The sequence below is a fragment of the Echinops telfairi genome, unplaced genomic scaffold (genome assembly GCF_000313985.2).
Source record: "Echinops telfairi isolate 266 unplaced genomic scaffold, ASM31398v2 ScPeMD7_5868;HRSCAF=6743_1, whole genome shotgun sequence".
Lineage (NCBI taxonomy): Eukaryota > Metazoa > Chordata > Mammalia > Afrosoricida > Tenrecidae > Echinops > Echinops telfairi.
The window spans coordinates 3,592,496-3,615,433 of NW_022109768.1; the positions used below are offsets into that span (position 1 = coordinate 3,592,496).

Genomic DNA, 22,938 nt, shown 5'->3' on the forward strand with positions numbered 1-22,938 from the left:
GATTGCGATAACAGTTGTATGAGCCCCTAATAAAATGTTAAAAAAAAAAAAAAGAAAGAAAGAAAAAAAAAGAAAATAGTTTGGTCTTGGAAGGGTTAAAACAGTTTTTTAAAGGTAATATAATACCTTTTAAAAGTTAGTAACTTATCTTTAAAACATCTTCCCAACAGAGCAAGTGGAGCAAAGCAATGAAGTCCCTGGGGAATATCAAAAATAGACGTTGGAGCCAGGGCATGGCACCCCATCAGACTGGACCAAGAAAACACTCATAAAGGTCAACAAACAGACCTTGAATTATTTATAGGCATCTCTTTTTTGTCATTGGTTTTTCTTGTTTTGTTTTGCTTTGTCTTGTTTTTGCGCTTATTATTGTCTCTGCATGTCTATCTAGATAAGATAGGTGAGACAGACCATCTGGAGGAGAAAACAACAGGATCGACTGTTCAGAGGGAGGGGGACACACGGGAGAAGGGGAGGCGAGTGAAAGGAACGAGGGTGTCAACAAACCCAAGGACAAGGGAAACAACAAGGCATGGGATGCCTGGTGGGGCTTGATCAAGGGCAATGTAGCTGAGAGGAATCACTGAAACCCGAATGAAGGCTGAACATGATAGTGGGACAAGAGGAAAGGAAAAGGAAACAGAGGAAAAACTAGGAGGCAAAGGATATTTTTAGAGGTCTAAATACAAGCATGTACATATGTAAATATATTTATATATAATGGTAGGGAAATAGATCTATGTACACATATTTATATGTTAAGTATTAAGGTAGCACACAGACATTGGGTCTCTACTCAAGTACTGTACTCCCTCAATGTAAGAACACTTTGTTCTAATAACCTGGCATTCTGTGATGCTCACCTTCCCAACATGATCGCTGAAGACAAAATGGGTGCATAAACAAATGTGGTGAAGAAAGCTGATGGTGCCCGGCTATCAAAAGATATAGTGTCTGGGGTCTTAAAGGCTTGAAGATAAACAACCGACTATCTAGCTGAGAAGCAACAAAGCTCACATGGAAGAAGCACACCAGCTTGTGTGATCATGAGGTGTCGAAGGGATCAGGTATCTGTTATCAAAGACCCAGAACAAAAATCATATTGATGTGAATGAGGGGAAGGGTGTAACAGAGACCCTAAGTCCATCTGTAGACAATTGGACATGCCCTTACAGAAGGGTCACAAGGAAGAGATGAGTCAGTCAGAGTGCAATAGTGCCCCAATGAAACATACAATTTTCCTCTAGTTATTTAATGCATCCTCTCCCCCACTATCATAACCCCCATTCTACCTTACAAATTCGGCTAGACCAGAGTATGTACACGGGTACAGGTAAGAAAGAGTTCGAAACACAGGGAATCCAGGACATATAAACCCCTCAGGACCAATAATGAGAGTAGCGATACCAGGAGGCCAGGAGGGTAAGGGGAAGGTGGGGGGAGAAAGGGGAAACCAATCACAATGATCTATATATAACCCCCTCCCTCCCAGGGAGATGGGCAACAGAAAAGTGGGTGAAGGGAGACAGCGGCGATGTAAGACATGATATAAATTAGCAAGGGTTCATGAGGGGGGACATGAGCTGATCCCAAGGGCTCAAGAAGAAAATGTTTTGAGAATGATGATGGCAACATATGTACAAATGTGCTTGACATTTGGATGTATGTATGCATTTTGATAAGAGCTGAAAGAGCCCAATAAAATGATTAAAAAACCCCTCAAAAAACACCGTCTACTTCCCAATAGGCATAAAGGGAACATTGTAGACTTTCTTTCAGTGGTTCTCTGGTTCTAATCCAGAGCACAGGACCTAAGGTTAGGCCAGCTAGCATCATCATCAAACCAGTCACATCTCTTTTTATAAGCTATTCTCTCCCCGAGTTAAAAACGGTTTTAAGAAACCTGTGCAGTGAACTTACAAGTCAAAATAAAGCACCGAGATCCTTAGTTTAGCAAAGGGGGGCTGATATGTTATAGCAAGAGTTTTCATTTATAAAATGCAGTCAGTTTTAAAATCTTGACATGTCACCCTGAAGGACCCACCTGAAATAATTAGTAAACTAATATTAGACCTAAAAGACCAAACCCACTGCCACTGAATTTATTTTGACTCACAGTGACCCTTTGGGAAGAGTGGATCTGCCTGCCCCATAGGGTTTTGGAGACTGTAAATCTTAATGGGAGCAGATTGCCTCAGTTTTCTCCCAAAATGGCTGATGGGTTTGAATACTCAACCTTGTGGTTAGCAGGCCAATGTCGAACTCACTGCCATGGAGTTGAAGCCAATTCATAGGATCCTACAGGACAGGGTAGAACTGCCACTGTGGGTTTTCACTCTAGCTCTTTCCGGGAGTAGAAAGAAAGCCCTGTCTTTCTCCAGAGTAGCTGGTGGGTAGTTTTAACCTGCTGACCTTGTGATTTGCAGCCCAATGGGTAACCACAGTGCCACCAGGGCTCCTTAAATTAACATTTACATTCATAGGAGAGGATGTTTTTAATTAAAAACAACAAAAGACCCCAAAGTAGATATAGCTTGATGCAACATTCCTATCCAGTGAAAGGTTTTAAATATAACCAGACAAGTAGATGTTTTCTAAAATGTTAGTGACTGTATAAAGCTCAATAATTTATTACTATATCTTAATTATGTTACTACGAAATGGCTTTCAGGTACTATATTCGGTTATTAATTACAATTTAAAAGCATTTGAAAAGAGCTCAGTCAAAAAACTCTTGAATTTGAATAGATTCATGTACTTTGAATGTGGATGCTAAAGTCTTGATTTGTCACTTTAACTGGCTTCATAACGGAAAGAAGCACAAATTGAAGAGACGTTTCTGCTACTAACAGTAAGCACCAAAATAATGTGGCTCAAGTCGATAGTGATGTGTTCTTGTACTTTAGCCCAAAATCTCAACAACTGGATCCAACGATATGCACCTCTTGTGAAGCACCCAGGGGGACCAGCTGCTCCGTAGAAGAAACACAGCGACCCCTGGACGTTCCCAAGCCTGTGACTGTTTATAGTAGAGAGCCCATTCTTTCTCTGGCAGAGCTGCTGGTGGTTTCGAACTGCCAACCATGCAGCTCGCAGTCCAACTTGTACTCACTACATCACCAGGGCTCCCCACTGTAGAAGCAAGACAAGGCTTTACAGCCTCAGAAACCCTATACAGCAGGAGTGGGGAACCTTGTTTTCTGCCCCCGGCCATCTGGATATTTATAAAATCATTAATAGGCCACACTGATCAAACATTTAATTAACTCGGCCCTAATGTGATGCCTGAAATGGCTTCTCTTTGGTGAGAGACAGGATGTTAGCTGGTATAGACGATTTCATGAGCCTTATGGCCAGAGGGCTGAACATCCCTCTCTCCTACAACCTAGGGTCACTATGAGTTGGAAGGACTTGGATGGTAGTGGGGCTGGGTCAGAATAACCTGGGAGGCTTGTGTTCAACCATGGGTTTCTAGGTCTCACTCAAGAATTTTTGAATAGTCAGTTTGGGGTGGGGCCCAAGAATCTGCATTTCTAACATATTCTGGGGTGATGCTGAAGCTGCTAGTTGAGAGCAGCACATTTTGGAGGGATACTGCTCTCACTAAAAAGCTGTTTTTTGCTGTAAAAGAGCTGACCAAAATACCAGGGTAGTAGTCTAAGGAGGAATATTATCTACCTCATCAACAAAAATGAACTAATACTATTTATTCCTATCTAAACAACTGCCCCTCACCCCCCAAAAAAACTTGTTGTCTTTAAATACAGAATTTTACATTTGCAGAAAGAGAAAAGGGAACAACACCCTGTATTTTAAAACAGGTCCTCACTACATGCTGTAGGATTCCAACTCTGCACCATTCTGGAAGAGGCAAAACTATTAAAAACGGAGGGGGAGGGATGAAGAGGTAGAGCCCAGGGCTTTTCCTGGGCAGTGAAATGATTCTGTGGGAGACTGTAACTGTGGGAATGAGGTCTTATGCATGTATCAAAACTTAGCAGGGCAGTACAACACAAAGAATGACCTTTCTTTTCAGCTCTAACAACTGTACCATAGGAATGTTCCAGATGTTACTAGAAGATGCAATGCAAGGGGGCAGGGAGGAGAGTGGATACTGGAACTCTATACTTTCGGCACCATTTTTCTGTAACCCATAAACGGCTCAACACAAGACATCCTATACCTGAAAAGAAGTACTCACTATAGGATACTCTTTAAGAGTAAATTTTTCTGATACATTTCTATGTCTTAAAACTAGAACCGACTACATTCTATAGTAAATCCACTGGCAGCCTTCACTGGAGCAAACAATAAGTAGACAGCCAGTAACTCAGAACAGCAACAGCAAAGCCATTTGTAACTAGGACAAGCATCTTCAGGCTTGAGGGTCTGGCTCAATGCTTCTCTTTAATGCATTTCAAGACACTTTTAGGATCGCTTGGGCTTGAGAAACGCAATGCCAATGTTTCCTAAAAGCTTAATTTATTGCCTGAAGGAAGTGCCTATTCAGAAGAGGAACAGAAAGATTGATTCAAGCTGCCTGGGGTAGGAGTTCTCATTTGCCCTTTTTTTAGAATTAAAACAAACAAACAAACAAACAACATACTAGGGAGGAATATATTTTTCCGAGTAAGAGCATCAAGGCTAGAAGGCAGGCAAAAGATACCAGCAAAAGGGAAACAAGATCATGCCCCTAAGAAAAAAGAAAAAAGATCATGCTACTGCATTTTCAAAATTATGTACTATATTATGGGAAAGAGGGGCTCTATATTTTCTTCCCCTTACCAATAATAAAAAAAAAACCCTTAAAAGTCAGACTTACCTACTTTAAATCTATTAAAATTTTTTAAAAAATGTATCTGTATGAGATCCAGAATAGGCAGATATATAGACAGTTAACTGTATTAATGGTTTCTTTGTGGTCATATGGGGGATGGGGAACTGATAGCAATGAGTAGAAGAAGATGTTCTAAACTTGTGTTGATCGATGATTGTATAACTTAAGATGAATTGTATGATATGTGAATTATAAGCAAATAAAACTGTTTAAAATTCTTTAGGGTACCTACAGCTTAGAGATGTCTACCTTTTAAGTCAGTGTTTCCATTTAGGAAACAATGAACATTGTAAATATATATATAAAATAAATAAATATCATATATATATCATATATACATATATGATAAAGGTAAGAGCACAATAAACAGCAGAGAAATGGTGTAGATATATAAAAATTATGCAGCCAGAGGAAAGGTTTTCAAATAAACTCTAGTGACACTGGAAAATACAGACAGAAGGAAGGCATGCTCATGAAACAGCTGCAAACCAAGCTATCAATAAACTGACACCACTTCTATGATTTAAAAAGCAAACACAAAACTGCATAAAACTTAAGAGCTGGTTATCTCTGTATTGTGGAAAGTGTGCTTTGGTTTTCTATGTAGTAAACCAAAAAAATCAAACTCACTGCCACTGAGTCAATGGTGACCCTCACAGTAACCTTATAGGGCAGGGTAGAACTGTCCTCGTGAGTTAACACCCTTTTCCCATTGGAAGTCATACATGAATCTATTCTCAAAAGATGAACACACAAGCACATTCTTATTTAGACCAAAATAGTAACTGCACAAGTATTTAAACATAACCATTCACATGCTTGTTTGGAAGTTTGAGTGTACCCTAAGACACGTTGGGAGAAAGGCCGAGCGATCTACTTCAGAAAAATCTGCCACTGAAAACCCTACGAAGCACAGTTCTGCTCAGCTGCACATGGGATGGCCATAGGTTGGAGCAGAACTCGTACCAGCAGATTTTATTTACACATTCTTGCTGTGCTTGGCTACCAAAAGTCCTTTCACCTCTCCATTTCCCATGCTCCTCCCTCCTGAGGGGACTCCTACAGTCTCCTGTGCCTCCTCCGGTCCTGTTTCTTTGCTCTATCTTCATGAACACGTCAATGCAGATAAACATTTAAACTGTAGGAGTGGATTATCCTTTATACGATATGCTTTAACTTGCTCTTTCCAGAGAAAATAGCATATATAGGTAGGTCTATTCCATTTTTCATTAATAGCTATAAACTAGTACTTGTTATCTCACTGTTAAAAGCTATTTTTCATTTTCTCCAATATCCCATGTCATTGCCATGCATGTGATGGTTAGGGATTATGTCAACTAGACACTCCTGGGTAAGGGGTAGGGGAGGAACTCAACGCACCAAGTGCATTGTAGTCTGAGGACACCTACATGTCATAAGCCTTTTGTTTGAAGAGAGATGGAGAAGAGCCGAATCCTCTTTGGCCCCTCACCTGCTAGAGCTGGATCCTGCCTGGTTCCCCAATCTCCTGCTGATCCCAGAAGCCTTCAATAAAACTACCTATGGTGTTGGATTCATTCAGCCAGCTTTGGAATTCCACATCCACCAGCTTGTGCCCCTGTTGTCTGTGCTTCGTCATCCTGCTTCTTGTTTATCAGCCTCCACAATTCAGGAGAAGCCTGATTTGAACCAGACTGCACTTACCTATGTCTACAACTATGCAAGCATTTCTTGATAGGAATCTCTTTCTATATACAACACGTACAAGTACGGCTGGTTTTGCTTCTCTAGAGAACTCAGTCTAAGGCAATGCACAAGTATTTTTATAAGATAGATTAGAAGTAGACTTGCTGGACTAAAGAATATTAACACTTTTAAAACTTAATTTTTACTACATCAAGAGGCTAATTTCCTGCAACTTTCCCCAAAAGTGGGTACTACCAATATAAAAGATTGAATCTGATGAAAATGACATACAATATAATTAATTTTAATGTGACTATCGTTGAGCTAGCATCTTTCCTGACTAGATATGTCTATCCTATATACTTCCCCAATAACTTAACTATCGTTTCATTGTTCAGTGTATAATTTTCTTACATACCGTGAGAAAATGTTATACAAATAGTTTCTATTACTTCAGAGCATTATTTTGATGTTTGGTGCTTTAAGAGATAGTTATTTTAGTTTGGTGTGAGAGAGGGCTTAACTTCCATTTATTTCTGGACATGCTATTATCCTTATAATTAAGACTAGCCTCCTTCACTTAAGGAGCTCTGGTGACACTGTGGGTTAGGCATTAGGCTAACTCATGAAAGAAAGGAGGCTTTTATAAAAATGTAGATTTGGAAACCCTATATAAAGTCACTGAGTCAGAACTGAGAACAGACTTGATGGCAGTCAATTTGGTTTTTCCTAATTGGTCCTCCATTTGGTTGATAGAGAAATGGTATGGCATCTTGATAAAGAAGTAAATAAATAAATATATGGGCTTACTATGGCTTCTCTATACTGCTCCACTTACCTGTTGGTCTGTTCCTACTCCGACAGTAAGTTCTAATTACTATAGCATTGTGTTAGGGTTGACTAGAAAACAAATTCATAGACATTCATGTGTATCAGAAAGAGCTTTATATACAAGAGCAATTGAATATTGAGAAAATATCCCAGCCCGGTCCAGATCAAGTCCATAAGTCCGATATTAGCCTATATGTCCAATACCAATCTATAAATTCCTTTTCAGAATCATAAACACATGTAATGACGCTGAATGCAGGAAGATCACAGGCCAGTGGGTGGAACGTCTTGTGGATCCAGTGGCGGTGTAGCATCTCAGCCCTGACATGGGTCTCCATGTGGCTTCTCCAGCTCCAGAGCTCTAGCCTAGCTCTATGTGTCTTGTCATCAGAAATATCAAGCACAGAGTGTGTGTCCCGCCTCCAGCAAGCTATTTATCTCTGTTGCGCCTCCAAATGAGGTTATCAAGCAATGATCTGATTGACAGGCTAAACTCTACCCCTTCACTCTTAATAGTCTCAAATTGACACCAGGTTATATAATTACCACAAACACTAAATCTCTTTTGTTTTCTAACAGGATCAACCCACTCATTCATTTCAGAGATTTGCTTGGCCCTTCTTGCAATTTCTCTGCCACCGAAAGCTGGGAATCATTCATAAAAATTTATGATTTTTGCTGCCATGACATTTGCTTTATTGACATTTCTACAATTGAATCTACCATCTCTGAATATGCTCCATTTATTGAAGCGCTCTTTCGTGTCCTTCAGTAGACGTTTGTGGTTTTCTTCCTGTATGTTTTTGGTACATGGAGGGGTTGGAAATGACCCCAGAGCGGAGTTTTTCAATACACGGGATGCTCTTGGCCCCATTAACTGATTTCAAGTGTGGAATGAATTCTAATGCAACCAAAGTGTTTGGTTCAATGTGTTGTGGGAAACATAGCTGCCTTCCCCACTGGACTCTAACCTACAGAGTTACAAGGAAGCAAACAGCCCCAATTAGTGCTGGCTGTCATCCTGTAAGCATGAAGCAAGCCAACCACAGGACACAGGTAGAAAGGCAAGACCAGGGAAATGTAGAGAAATGGCGCAGAATCTCGATTACATGATATCTAAGGTATACTTGCCCTGAGATATTTTATATTTAAATGAGCCATTAAATCAATGCTCCTCATCATTTAAGCCAAGCAAATTTGGGTTTCCGGCCCTACTCCACTAAACTTTTTTTTTTCCAAAACCATTTTATTAGGAGCTAATACAGATAGCATATTATTTCATAGTTCAATCACATCAAACAGTATTATACAATTGCTACCACAATCAGTTTCAAGACAGCCTCTTTCTTCATAAACTCCTTGACATCAACTCCCTTTTACCTTATACCCTTCCCCACTGTACCCCCAGGAACCCTTATTTTACTTGTCTCTATAGGTTCATCAATCCTGGGGTTACATATACCAAAAAACATATTCAGGAGGGCTACCCTTAATGACAAAATACATCAGAGGTAACCCCCAAGATGAACACACACACACACACACACACACACACACAGAGAGAAAATGCTGAAAACCAGATCAGGCCCAATGTGTATGGGGGGAACAACTGACAAAGTTTTAACCAGGTTTATCATTTTGATCTCCTATAGTCATCTTTCCAATGAAATCAGTTTATTCTTATCCCTCCATTATGAATAGAGGGATATCACCAGAGGCTTATTTCCTGTGTAAATCTCACAAATGTGTCTTGTGCTTCCACTGTCATCCATAGCCTTCTACACCAGAATCTTGCAATTTAAGCTCTGATACTATCCACAAACGATTTTGAACTGTTCTGATGGGATAAAGCTCTGACAACAGTCTCTCTCATACAGGTCTGGCCTGCTAGGAAACTTTGTGAAATTTAAAAGACTGGTGAGGAGGATAATGCCATGGCGTGCTGGAAAGGCTTTTCATTCAGTAAGCCCTTATTAACTAGTCACTATGCAGACAGTTACAATATTACTGTGTGAAAGCTCTTCATTCAGGGAGAGCTCAGCAAGTAGGAAACACTGAAAGTTTTTTTAAAATTTGTTTTCCTTCTCATTAAGACTGTGCTCATTAAGAGGTAGCATTCTGTGAACCAAGTAAACATATCCCAAACTGAATGCAGTGGAGTCAATGCTGACTCAGTGACCTGAAGGACAGATAGACAGGCCCTTATGGGTTTCCACGGCTGTAAATACGGGGGCAGAAAATCTCATTTTTCTCCTGTAAAGCTGCCGGAAACTTCGAACTGGCTGCATGGCAGCCCAATGCATAACCCACTATGCCACCAGGGCTCCTCAGTAAAGATACAGAAGATACATATTTCACTTAAACAGGAGATCAAATATCCAGCATTCCATCCTGAGTGACCACATTTACGAAACTGGAAACACCAGGAATCCTACAAAATGGGCTTAAGTTGTAAAGTATAACAATCTAACCAAGGAAGCAACATAAAATGGTAAAGGTACTCAATAAGGGCATGCCAGAGAACAAAACACACACAACCTCCCCTAATGTATATTCACACTGAAAACAACATCTGACGATAAGATCACAATCACGAATTGTGATGTAAAGAAACTAACTGGCAGGCAATAGTGCAGTTGCCAGCAAATGAAATGACTGCACAAATACTACAAATATGTTAAATTTTGCTAAATTAATAAAAGAAGAAATAGGAAACTAAACACAGTGCAAAAAAAACAAAAAACAAAAAAAACAACACACAGCAGGTGGATTTGAAAATCAACTATAGTTAACGTCACCCCCACTCATGGCGGCCCATGTGTCCTGAGTGAAATGGCTCCCGCATTCTCAAGGTTGTGACCTTCTGGAATCAGACTGCCAGGTGCCTTCCGGGCAGGTTCAAACTTCCAGAAGAACGAACAAGTCTGTCTCAACGAGTACAGCCAGAATGCTCCTGAGAAGTGAAGATGTGAGACGTCTCATGAACTTTGGACATGGGATTAGGAGGGACCGATTCACGGAGAATGACATCATGCTTGGTGAAGTGGCGCAAAGGCGAGGAAGCCCATCAGCTGGGTGGACTGACACAATGGCTGCAGGAAGGGGCTCAGACACAACAACAGTCGTGAGGGTGGCGGCCGTCGGGGCAGTGGTTGCTTTTGTTGTGCAAGGTCACTTGATGGCCCCTAACAGCAGCAGCAGTCTTCACAGTTTCTAAAAGGTTTGCTACTCAGTTATCGAACTGGATATAGAGAAGCTGTTCAAAATGGCTAACTCATCTTCAGGAAACTGAAAAAAACAAAAAGCCACACAACAACACAACAACAAAAAACCAACCAACTAACCAACCTAACTCAATACCATCAAGTCTGTTCTAATGCATCGTGGACACTTTGGGAATTAAAAATGCCTGCGGTGAACCAGGAAAATGAGGGCTAAGTTCCGAGGACCAGATGAGCAAACAAGGGCATCCTCTAGTCAGAATGTAAGTGTGAGTGGAATTGACAAGGCACGGGCATGAAAATAAATGCAGACGGGAAATGGTATTCCTTTGGAAAAACATTCTTAAATGTTCATGCCACATGGAATGACAAGCTATTCCCCATAATGCCAGGTGACCCCATATGAATTGAAAGCTGGATGCAATAGTTTTAAATAGCACTGCTATTATATAGTTCTTGGACCTGTTATACGACAGCATCCTACAGCCTTCACTTTTAGTCAAGGTAAAAAGAAGGAAGCCACTCTTTTGAGGTTATTCCCTCATTCTCAAGGCCAGGTATTTGGAAGAGGCAGAGAAAAAGAAGAGAATCAAAAGATGGTACGAAGGACAGCTTATTCCAATACCCCTGGCCTTGCCTCTTCTTGTAAAAATTCAGAAAGCCCTTAGGCAAGCAAACACACACACACACACACACACACACACACACAGGATTAAATGATAACCACATTGGACAAAACCTGTATATTTCAGTGAAAAGTCTTGAAATAACTGTAGGTGAACAAGAAAAACCTCATTTTTTGACCTTTATAAAAAGCCTCATCCTTCCTTTAGGATAGAAAGAAGTGTTTCACTGGGGAGATTTCACAATATAATTAAGTGTAAAGAATAAAACGTTGTAACAAAATCACAACATAGACATATAGGAAAGTATTGTGGGCATTGACCTACTTTCTGGCTTTCTGGTGAGTCAAAAAAACTATTTGTATCTACTTCAGAAGAACTCACAGATTAAAATAAGAACTACCAAGCTCACGGCCTCCTTATAAAACTACAGGAATGCATTTATGACACAACTACTTAGAGAGAATAGGTTAATAATTATTTCTCCAACTCAGCCCAAACATTAATTTCTGCTAGTAGAAATAAATTACTGCATTTAAAATATTCAGTGACATTAATATTGTACACACGAAGAGGAAAATAAAGAGGAAATTTTTTTTTGCAATACTAGCATGCAATAACACTTTGGTCTAAGTTATAATCTAATTTTCATAAATAGCACACTATTATAAAAATATTACACAAGAGAACTTTTACTTTCCCCTGCTAGGTGTACATGGCAAAATGCAAGAAAAAAAAAAGATACTCTAAACAGGGCCTTACTGCCCCATTGCTTCACAACAAAAACTTACAAAAATCCTTTCTAAGCTGGTCATCGCTTCTCCAATAACGGTAATTTGTTTTTATTTAAATTTTTTCTTTTATTTATCTAAGGCTACAAGCAGGGGCTGTGGCGTCAGAATGCCTTGGTTTGAGTCTTGCTGTACCATGTACATATATGGTCAGCTTGGGCAAGTACTTTTAACCACTTATTTCCTCAGTGTTCTCCAATGTCAAATGGTGCTAGATGATAACTAAGTTTCAGCAGAGCTTCCAGGCTGAGCTGGACTAGGCTTGGTGGTGGATTTCCAATAACGACCAATGCAAACCGCATGACCTCAGTATGACTGGGAATTGATCATGGGAAGGAAGCAACCAGCTGCTCCACTGTGCATGGAGTCTTCATGAGTTGGAAGTTGGTGCATCTGTAGCTAACAACAACCTCACACTAATCAGAATCAAGCGATACAAAACATGTAAAAGAGATGCTTACAGCTTCCTGTCTAAGTGTTCAATAAATATTGGCTGTCATACAATCTTGGACGCGCAGGGAGTCACTGAGTCAGCAATGGCTTGATGGCAGTGAGTAGCAAGAGCAGTCGTTATAAACAATCAATGCTCATGGAAGTAGCTGTCAGGAGATCAAAGAAGGTGTGTTGCACCAGGCAAATCTGCCACATAAGTAAGACCTCTTTAAAGGGTTGCAAAGCAAGGCCGTTACTTTGAAACTCAGTGCACCCGACCCAAGTCATGGCACTTTCAATCGCCTCGTGTGCACGTGGAAGTAGGATACCGAATAAGGAAGACCAAAGAAGAATTGATGCTTTTGAATTGTGGTGCTGGTGAGGAATATTGAGAAAAGAAATCTGTCTTGAAAGCAGTCAGATTGATCCTTGGACATGAGGTGGTGAAGCTTAGTCTGACCTATGTTGCACACGGAAAAGAACATCATGTTTGGTAAAGTAGAGGGTCATGAGTAAAGAGAAAGACCATTACGGCGATGGAGTGACGCAGGGGCTGCAACAATGGGCTCGAGCTAAGGACAATTATAAGGATGGTGGGGTTTTGTTCTGTTGGACAGAGGGTACATATAAGGCAGAAACAACTAGACAGCATCTAACAAGAACAAGATCATCATCATCATCATCAATGGTTTCCTTTAAGCCCTGCCAGGAATATCCCTCATCTATCTATCTTCCATCTATCTAATCATATTTGAGCTAAAAACAATACTTTCTAACATGTCTGCCTAACTATGCACACTTAGAAAACCTTTGCCAACCTCAAACACATATAAAGGAACCCATCAACTGTAGTATTTGGCAGTGATCATACATTAATTCTCACTAGAAAATTTATTTATTTACCTTGTCTTACTAAGTCAAGTGGAAATTCTCTGAACATGAACCACATGTGAGGGGGCTTCAAAGAGTCAACTGGAAAATTAATTCACTTTTAATTCAAAAGGGGTTTAGAAGCCGCTTTATAGTCTATTATTTTTAAAGTACTCAAAAACATAGCACAGTATATACAGAGAACAAGCATATAGTAAATATCTCTAGAAGCAGTTAATACTACCCACATAGAATTCATGGCTTGTTTGCTATCTTAGAAAGTTTAAAAGGGAATCATAAATTATAACCATAAGACTTTTAGACTGCCTTTACAATAATCAGCACATATAACCTAAAGGCAAAGGAGAAAAAAAATGAGCTTCCTGATTGAATTTTCAAATCGACTCCAAGAATGTCCATTCTTGAGAGACAAGTACATTCCTGCACATAATTGGAATCACTGGCAGAATAATGAAGAAAATGAGAAAATTCAGTACCCACCCTGCCCCCTCTAGTCTGGAAGTAATTAACAAGAAGCTCAAAGGAGGTTAGTATTTTACTTGGGCAATATGTTGAATGAGCTAGTTCTTCAGAGCGACCTTGAATTTGCAATCTGGTTCAAGCCAACATGATTTGAATGCCTTCTATCTTTACATAAATCCTACCATTTCTTACAGCATTTTCTAGCTCTAGCACCCAATCAAGCAACTGGCTAAATGGCACTTTTGACTCATTATTTTCCTTTCATGTGCATTTATCTTACCTTAGCAAAAGTGTATGCTTTTATTTTTGTAGAAATAGCTACAATATATTAGCCAACCCAATATTGCTTCGCATGCACATTTCAGTGGCACCAATTATACCATCACCATTATCTGTTCTCAAACTTCTCATTACCATTCACAAAAACAAAAGAGGTCCTAAACAACGATTCTCCCTGCCCCTGGGAACCATTATTAAACTCTGATTGTTATTCACGGTAATTAGTATTAAAGAGATCATATGCAATATTTCTCCTTTCTGATTAACTTACTTTACTCAGCATAAAGTTTTTAGGGTTCATCCATATGACTGTAAGTATCAGTAAGGCTTCTCCATCTGGCAGAGGAATAGTCTCCTGCATGTGTATATCATATTTTATTCACCCAGTCAGCTGCTGATGAATGCATTTGGGTTTTTCTACCTTTTGCCTAGGTGAATAGTGTTGCAATGAAGACTAGAGGGTAGTTTTCTGTTTGCTTGACTCCTTTCAAGTCTTTTGGGTAAACACCTACCTAGTAAATACCTGAGAGCAGAATTGCTGAGTTATATGGTAGCTTATTAGATTTTGCTGGGGGAGCGCTCAATACAGTGGTTGTACTGTTTTAAGCCTCATCAGAAATGGAAAAGGGTTCAAATTTCCTCACATCCTTGCCAATGTTACTTCCCATTTTTTTGGTAAAACATAGGTCCTGACTTCTACTTTTTAAAATGATCTTTTAATTAAAATTTATATTAAATTTTGTGTAATTTAAAATTAAATTTGTATTTATTATCTCATAACTTTACATTTCATAATCTGATAAAATGTTTAGCACACAGCCCTCAAACACTTACTTCAACCAAACAAATACGTTTACAAAATATGCCCTGGGGTTAGTGCTGATTATGTTGAATTTAGGGCTACCACAGAAACTATGTGGAGGTAGTCACTTAATATGGCCCTTCAAACCATTATTTCTTATGAGATTTTTATAATTTTAGCTTCTGCCTATAGTTATTTTTGAGGGAGTTCTATGTTTTGCTAATGGATAGAGATTAAGGTGGGATAAGTCTCCACTACAGTAGAGGATGTGAACTAAAAGTCACCACCCTTTGTTCCTTGGGGTTATTATCTACTAAAAGACAAAAACTACACCGCCAAAGAGGAATGAGCCATCTCAGAAGGGAACACACAGAAGTCCCAGGACCACCGGAAGAAGAGCCACCAGTGGAACACAGTGAGATCCCTGCTGGAAGCGGTCGAAGCAGATACCAAAGGCACCAGAGGCTGTGGTATGCAGGCCATAGGGGAGGGCAAAGATGCCCAGTTGAGACCAGAGGCCAAGACAAGGAGACCATGTGAAAGAACAGAGGTGCAGTGCTGAGACTATGAGGCAGAACAGTGGGCTGGCTTCCTGGCCAATGGAGGCAGAGACTAAGAGGTCATGTGGCTGTGAGGCTGATGGGTGGAGACATTTGGCTACTTGCTGAGGAGGGGTGTTGCTGTGAGGCAATGATTGTATCCTTACGGTTTACTGATCCTGACTTGTGGTAACTCGTTAACTTTCCTAACAGATGTCTTTAATTGTGACTATTGTCTGAGTTCTGGGTGGCCATTGCAATGACTTATCAAACCTAATATATTAATAGTGTGCTGTGGGAGGGACAGTTGGTGTCAGAATGGGTAGAGATGGAAGGTGGGGGCATTTCTAACTGCCTTGTGGCAATAAGGAAGCCAGAGACCAGATAAGGCCTTCCATGCGTTTCTTCACTACATATACCAAGAAGGCTATGTGTATACCTCTTAATCCTCCCCACATTTCTTTGGAATAATCTCTTTTATAAATTGGGAAACTGAGGTTTAAAGAAATTAAGTCTTTCAAAGAATAGATATATTTAATAAGTGGGAAGTTGCGTTGTGACTTCAATCCATGTTTGATTTCTTACTACTTAGGAGCCCTGGTGGCATAGTGATTATGTTAGGCTATACAGTTGGCAGCTTGGGACCACCAGCTGCTCAAGAGAAAGATGAGGCTTTCTACTTTCATGAAAATGTATCATCTTGGAAACCCACAGGGACAGTTCTACCTGCCCTATAGGGTTGCTATGAGTCAGAATCAACTCAATTGCAGGGATTTTTTTCTTCTTCTCTCCTTCCATTAAGCCATATTGCTTCTTTAAAATGAAAAGCAATCTTCACAGTCATGATTGAATAGAGTGTATTACTGACTTGTCTCCCTTTCAATAAAAGAATATAGTAGGCGTAGGTCAGTGAAATGGCAGTGAAAAAACATTGAGCACCCACACCCCCACCAGTTAGAAAAAAAAGTTATTAATAGCAGCTTCCAAGGGCTGCCAACCTTTTACAGATGCTATCCTAGTTCCCTTCTTTAATTTACTCTCCAGTGTTTAGGACACAGGGCCTCCTGCCGATATTTACCTTTAACCTGACCTCTGACTTAAAAGCAGGTGTGTGAAATTAAGCTTTGACCTCCAGCTTGTAAGCGGAGAGGGAGACACAGGAATGTGTCACAAGATGCGCTGGCTGCCAACTTTCCAAGGAGCATATTGACAGTAACTAATTCATGTGGTGACTCTTCAGGGTTTGGCCTTGTTGTCAACCCCTCATCATACAAGTTTAATCCCAGAGTTCCAGAGTAGTGAAAACTAGAATATCCTATCCTTAGTTAACCAGAAGAAACACAGTGATATGAAGCTGAATTTTAGGTTCGAGGAAGAACTTCTTGTTTACTTCTATAAATGCTTGCCAACTATCCAAGGGGCCTTAAAAAATTATGCAAAAATTCATTATCTTTTTATGCCATTTCTCAAGAACTTTATGAAACTTCTTTATCTATTCCCCAAAAGAAATATTTTATAGATAGAAAAACAAAAAGAAGTAAAAGGATGGGAAAAAACCTAACATGCTAACAGCAATCATAGGAAAGCTGAAGCTCCTAGGTTAATATCAAAAAAGTAGATTTCAGAACAAAGAATATTACCTGGGTTAAAGAAGGTCAATTTAAGGATTTTCATATAACCCTCCCTGGGGGACGGACAACAGAAAAGTGGGTGAAGGGAGACGTTGGACAGTTTAAGACAAAAACAAATAGACAAATCAACTATTATTGTCGGAGATTTCAATATCCCTCTCTAAATGTGCCCCCAAATTAATGGAACAAAACTCACTGCCATCGAGTTGATGGCAGCTCATAGTGATCCTGTAAGACAGGGTAGAACTGCCCTTGTGAGTTTCCAAGACTGTAACTTTATTTTTTGTAAGTCATTTACATTTATTGAATCCTGACACTTGACCAAAAGATATTTGTAAAGTTCTGTGTAAGGATAAACACACGAAGAACTTAAATATGTGAACATTTCAAATAGCACTATGCAGCTAGAATAGCTTACAATTTTTTTTGTTAATCATTTTATTGGGGGGGACTCTTACAAATCTTTTAGCAATCCATCATTCGATTGTATTAAGCACACTTGTACATATGTTGCCATCATCATTTCCAAAACTACTTGAGCCTTTGCTATCAGCTTCTCTTCTCCCTCCCTCCCTCATGAATGCATCATCAATTATGTTATTATTGTTACTTCGTATCTTACACCATCTTACACCCACATTTCTGTTATTTATCCCCCTGGGGGGTGGTGTACCATATATCCAGCCTTGTGATGTGGTTACCTGCTTTCCTAAAGATTCAAGTCTTGGAAACTACAGGTCAGAGTGGAACTCTTTAAGCGGAAAACTCCAAGGAGAATATGGGCAGGTTAGGGCCCTATGAAGCAGAAGGCAACAGAGCCCAGTTGTGATACGAGCGATGACCAACCCAAACTAAACGCACTGCCTGGCATTGCTGCCCCTGACTCAGAGCGACTCTACAGGACAGGGTAGATGGCAGGAAATCTAATGTATCAAAAGAAGGAATAAAAATAACGACTAATGGGGGAGGGAGTTAAAAACAAGATGGAACGAAACTATTAGAAAACAGTTATCATGGCAGGTAGGAAAATGAAAAACTTCTACCATTCTAAGATCCTCATATTATCTGGGTGAAGGGCAGAGATACTGATTATCTTTAATCTTTAGACTTTGAGTCAAAGAATGCATATTAAAAATTTAAGAGAAACTACTACACAAAAAGGAGTTTAAGTCAAACACATCTTTTTTGCTACAATGAAAATCGATTTTTTTCATGGCAGCAGCTTACCTGAGATTCCAGAATCTCCAGTTTGCGCTTCCTTGCATGAAGAGCTTTACTGGGAAAGGCCCAATAGTAATTAGATGTTCCAATCCTCTCACAGTCGACCATACCATCATCCACTAAGCTCTGGAGGACTTCTTTTACTGACATAGCCGCTAAGGGAGATAATTTCAAGAGATGTCAAGTTAAGAAACGCCAGAAATAAAACTAAACGGCAAATAATGAGGAAACACTTGTAAAAACTACCACAGAGCAAAAACTAATAAATTAAAGGGGCTCATAGAAATAAAAAGTGAGGATAAAAATGCAATTTTGTCAACGAGAAACAATCCAAAGATATCCATGGGCATTTACAAAATACATATGTGTGGGGTAGTAGTTATATAATCTGGTATCAATTAGAGGATTAAGAGTGAAGGGGTGGAGTCTAAGCTGTCAATCAGGTCAAAGTCAATGAAGCCTATGTGTGGGCATGGCCTTCTCCTGAGGATTCTGGGAACTCTTGTATTCCTCTTTGGAAGTGGAGACATTCTTCTCCTGCTCACCCTGGGAGACAGAGCAGCTGACAAGACACGTGTACATACGTTAGTGCCCTGAGCTGGAGAAGCCACGTGGAGACTCCTGCCCGTGCTGCCAGACTCCTTACAGTGCCAATGGATCTACAAGACTTCCCACCCACTGGCCTGTGATCTTCCTGCATTCGGCGTCACTGAATGTGTTTCAGAGTCAGAAGAGGACTTTACAGATTGGTATCGGACATAAGGCCTACTATCATACTTATGGAGTTGATATCGGCTGGGCTGGGATATTTTCTCAGTATTCAATTGCTCTTGTAAATAAACCTCTTTTTTATACACATGAATGTCTATGAATTTCTCTAGTCTACCTGAACTAACACATGTGGTTAATAAATGAGGAAGATGTTCAACCCCTCTACTAATCAAATAAATGCAAAATAAAACAATCAGATCAGATTTCTTGACCACCAAATTGAAAAACACTGGGATTCATACTACAGGATTCGTGTTCAAATACTTTCAAAAGGAGAGGAGAAGTTTGGCAGCATGTAAATAAAACTTTAGAAATATAAATATGCACACTTTTGAATGTAGAAATTCTACTTTTATGTACTCAGCTAAAGAAAATAATGCTTGATATAAACAAGAATGATTGTCAAAACACTTTTCTATAGCAAAAACCAAACAAACCAACCCAATAACTGGATTTTTACAAAGCCTATTATTGTAATTGAATACTATGTAATTGTTAAATTTATGGTACTAAAGAATATTTAGTGGCATGGAAATATGTTAAAATTTTATCATAAAGTTCAAAAACAGTATTCACTTGTTTTCTTACTATCTTTGGCTTTAACTTAATTTCCTTCTTTTTGTTCATTTCTTTCATCTTTTTAAACAATGAACATGTATTACCTTTATTAAGAAAACTAAAAGTACTACAAGAGAGTCAACAATAAATAAACTGGATGCCAAGCATAGGGGTATCAGGAAAAAGTTTTTAAAGATTTAACTTCAAAACAAACAAACAAAAGCAAAGCAAAAAAAAAAATTAACTTTTAAGAAATAATGTGAAATTTTAAAACCCTAATGTCCATTTTCATTTTTCCTAGACTAAAATGCCCCCAAATATAACAAAAGTCTTTTTGAAAAAAATGAACTTAATAAATAAAACTAAGATCGAAGCAAAAAACATTCAAGGCCACTTGTAAAGCAGCAGAAACAAAAATAAGATGCCAACTCTTCATCTATTGCATTCCATAGAATTCTGAAATTGAAAACATCCAGTCTCAACAAGTATGTGTGAATATCTATTGGTAGACCCATTCTGGAAAGAGGGGTCTGCAGTTCAAGCGCTGGGCTGCTAAGTGAAAGCAGCCATCCAAGGTCCACGGAGCAGGGTTTTACTCCAAAACCCAGGGGATTGCTCAGGGTTGGAGCTGACTTGATGGAACTGGCTAGTAGGATTCTCAGGCAGGAAATTAAGAATACATCTAGACAACCTAACAACTATACCAACCTCTGTTCTCCAGTCTATTTTTAGGGACATTTCCTAATGAAGTAATTCAAGATGCCGACAGACATTTATGGACGTCATGCTAATCAAAACATTATGGTGAGCAGACAACTATGGAACCAAATGAAATGCTCAACCCTAGGTGAAGGAAGGATGTCACAGAGTACGATATTAAGAAATACACATGCTGTGGGCGGTTTCCTTTTTAAAACCCAAATCGTGTGAGCAATATAGATATAACTTTATATAAAAAAAACCACATAGACCTAAAACCATACAAAATTTTGTAAACAGCAGGCTCCCGTCTCAGAGATGGACAGATGTATACATACTGACACAGTTAACTGAGACAAGCATCAGAGGCTAACAGTGGATATCTCAGAAAAGTGACAGTAAGCAATTTTTATTTTCTTTATAAATTCTAGTTTGCAAATTTGTTAAAATAAGAATAGATAAGTCATATCACCTGAACAGTTTAAAGAAATAAGTAGACTAGGTGAAGTGGTTGAATGATGGTTTGCTACAAGGAACTATATGTGACCTCCTCCCTGGGGGACAGACAACAGAAAAGTGGGTGAAGGGAGACGTCGGACAGGGCAAGATATGACAAAATAATAATTTATAAACTCTCAAGGGCTCACGAGTAAGGGGGGAGCGGGGAGGGAGGGGGAAAATGAGGACCTAATGCCGGGGGTTTAAGTGGAGAGAAAATGTTTTGAGAATGATGAGGGCAATGAATGTACAAATGCACTTTACACAATTGATGTGTGTATGGATTGTGATGAGTTGTATGAGCCCCTAATAAAATGATTTAAAAAAAAAGAATAATGGTTTGTAAAAAGAATACCCAAGTCCTAACTTCCTGAGCTGTGAAGGTGACCTTCTTTGGAAAATGTACTTGTGTGTTGTACAGTCTAATGATAATATCACTGGGAATCTAAGTGCTACACAAGACCCAGAGTAGAAGACAGGTGGGAGTGCTGTCTCTACGAACCAAGGAAAGCAGAGAACAGATTCTCCCTCAGAGCTTTCAGAGGGACTAGTCCTGCCCACATTTTGATTTCCTGCTTTCAGACTCCAAAAAATGAGAGAATAAATGTGTTGTTTTAATCCACCAAACGTGGTGAAGCAGCAGCCTCAGAAAACGAATACACCATGTAAAAATCCAACAGTCGCATTGGACAAAGACTACATTTATGAGCAATTTTTGCTTCTATTGAAGTAAAATATATCCACAAATAAGTAAGTAAATGTGCATATAGTGTGCATATGTGTGCGTATAACCCATTTAAGTTTTCCTAGAACAGACATTCCAAACAAAGAATTGTGGCTATGGCCCACAGATAGTTTTCAGAGCCTCTGAAAAACAATCTTCACTGCTAGATATTTAATTTCTCCATAAAGAGCTGTGGCAAAAAGACGAACATTTCTCCAAAATCACAATTGGATACTTACTAATGCCTTTCTCTTTGGGGGCAATCTTCTCCATGTCTTTAAGTTGAAATACATCTTTCTGTTGGAAAAGGTTATTTTTTTAAATGGTCAAAAACTTGTATGTATTCTCTAGTTTGTATTTCCAAACGAATGTTCAGAAAATATTATACTAACCCAGGCCTAGAAATGAACAAGGCAATAGAACCTAAGTATTTTTTAATCAACAAAATATTTTTTATAACTAAATCACTTTTGAGCTAGAGGAAACTTCATGTTCTTCTAATATCTTCAATGGAATGTAAAATGGTCATACTTTTACTTAAAAGTATATTCTTCTAAATACTTGGAGGTCAGAACATAAATAACAGCTTCCCACTGGAGTATTAAAAACAAGTTATGGTGTACGGTTTGCTAACATGAGGTAACTAGCTTCTCTGACAATTTGGTTTTCAGAACACATAAACAGTGCTTTGAATGGTACACAGCACACTTCAGATTTAGTATTCCTAAAAGCAAAACAAATAACTGTCAAGAACTGTTTACATTTAAGGTTTCATGGAAGAGTTATACCTAAACAATAGGAACATTATGCAATTCATGGCTGCCTATCAGGCATTTGTATATATGTAGTATGTCTACCATATGCAAAACAAAATGCTACGGAAAGATATGCATATAAAATATTTACTCTTATGGTTGGGGGAAAAAACCTATTTAAGGTACACTTTTCTTCTTGTATGAAGCCTGTATTGAAATGGTGAAAAGAACTTGGATAACATGAGTAAAATAATTGAGTAGGCTAAAATGTTTGATAGTTAGAAAAGAATTATTATGATTATTGCTATGGGAACCTAGTAAGCTCTATTTCTTCCAAAATAAATCTGAAAAAGCAACTCCAAGAGGATGGGCATTACCTTCATAAAAGTGAAAAACTTCTGCTTATCCAGAGGCACTCCTGAGAAACTCAAAAGGCAAGTACTTAAGGAAGAAAACAAAGCAGACAGGGAATGGGACCAGGATGACGATAAAGAACTCTTTGAACTGCATTTGAAAAACCCAGACCAATTGATGGGATACAGGAATACATAGACGAATATATATGTGACAAGGCAAGTAGAGTAAAGCTAATGGAAAAATCCAGATTGCGGCCATATGGGTCTTAATGTAAAATTCTCTCTGCAGCATCTTATTTTTTCTTGTGTTTTTGGTGAGAGCATACAAGGCTAGGTTTGCATCCATTTCTCT

General features: G+C 39.0%; 1 protein-coding gene across 2 annotated transcripts in view; it reads right to left on the reverse strand.

Moving 5' to 3' along the window:
- MND1 (meiotic nuclear divisions 1) overlaps positions 1-22,938 on the reverse strand; it is a 70,121-nt gene that overhangs the window by 26,142 nt on the left and 21,041 nt on the right. For both annotated transcript variants that reach the window (XM_045295834.1, XM_045295835.1), the window contains exons 3-4: positions 21,715-21,772; positions 18,232-18,380 (exon numbers count right to left, since the gene is read on the reverse strand). In XM_045295834.1, coding sequence (XP_045151769.1) covers positions 18,232-18,380; positions 21,715-21,772 — 207 coding nt within the window. The remainder of the gene's footprint in view (positions 1-18,231; positions 18,381-21,714; positions 21,773-22,938) is intronic.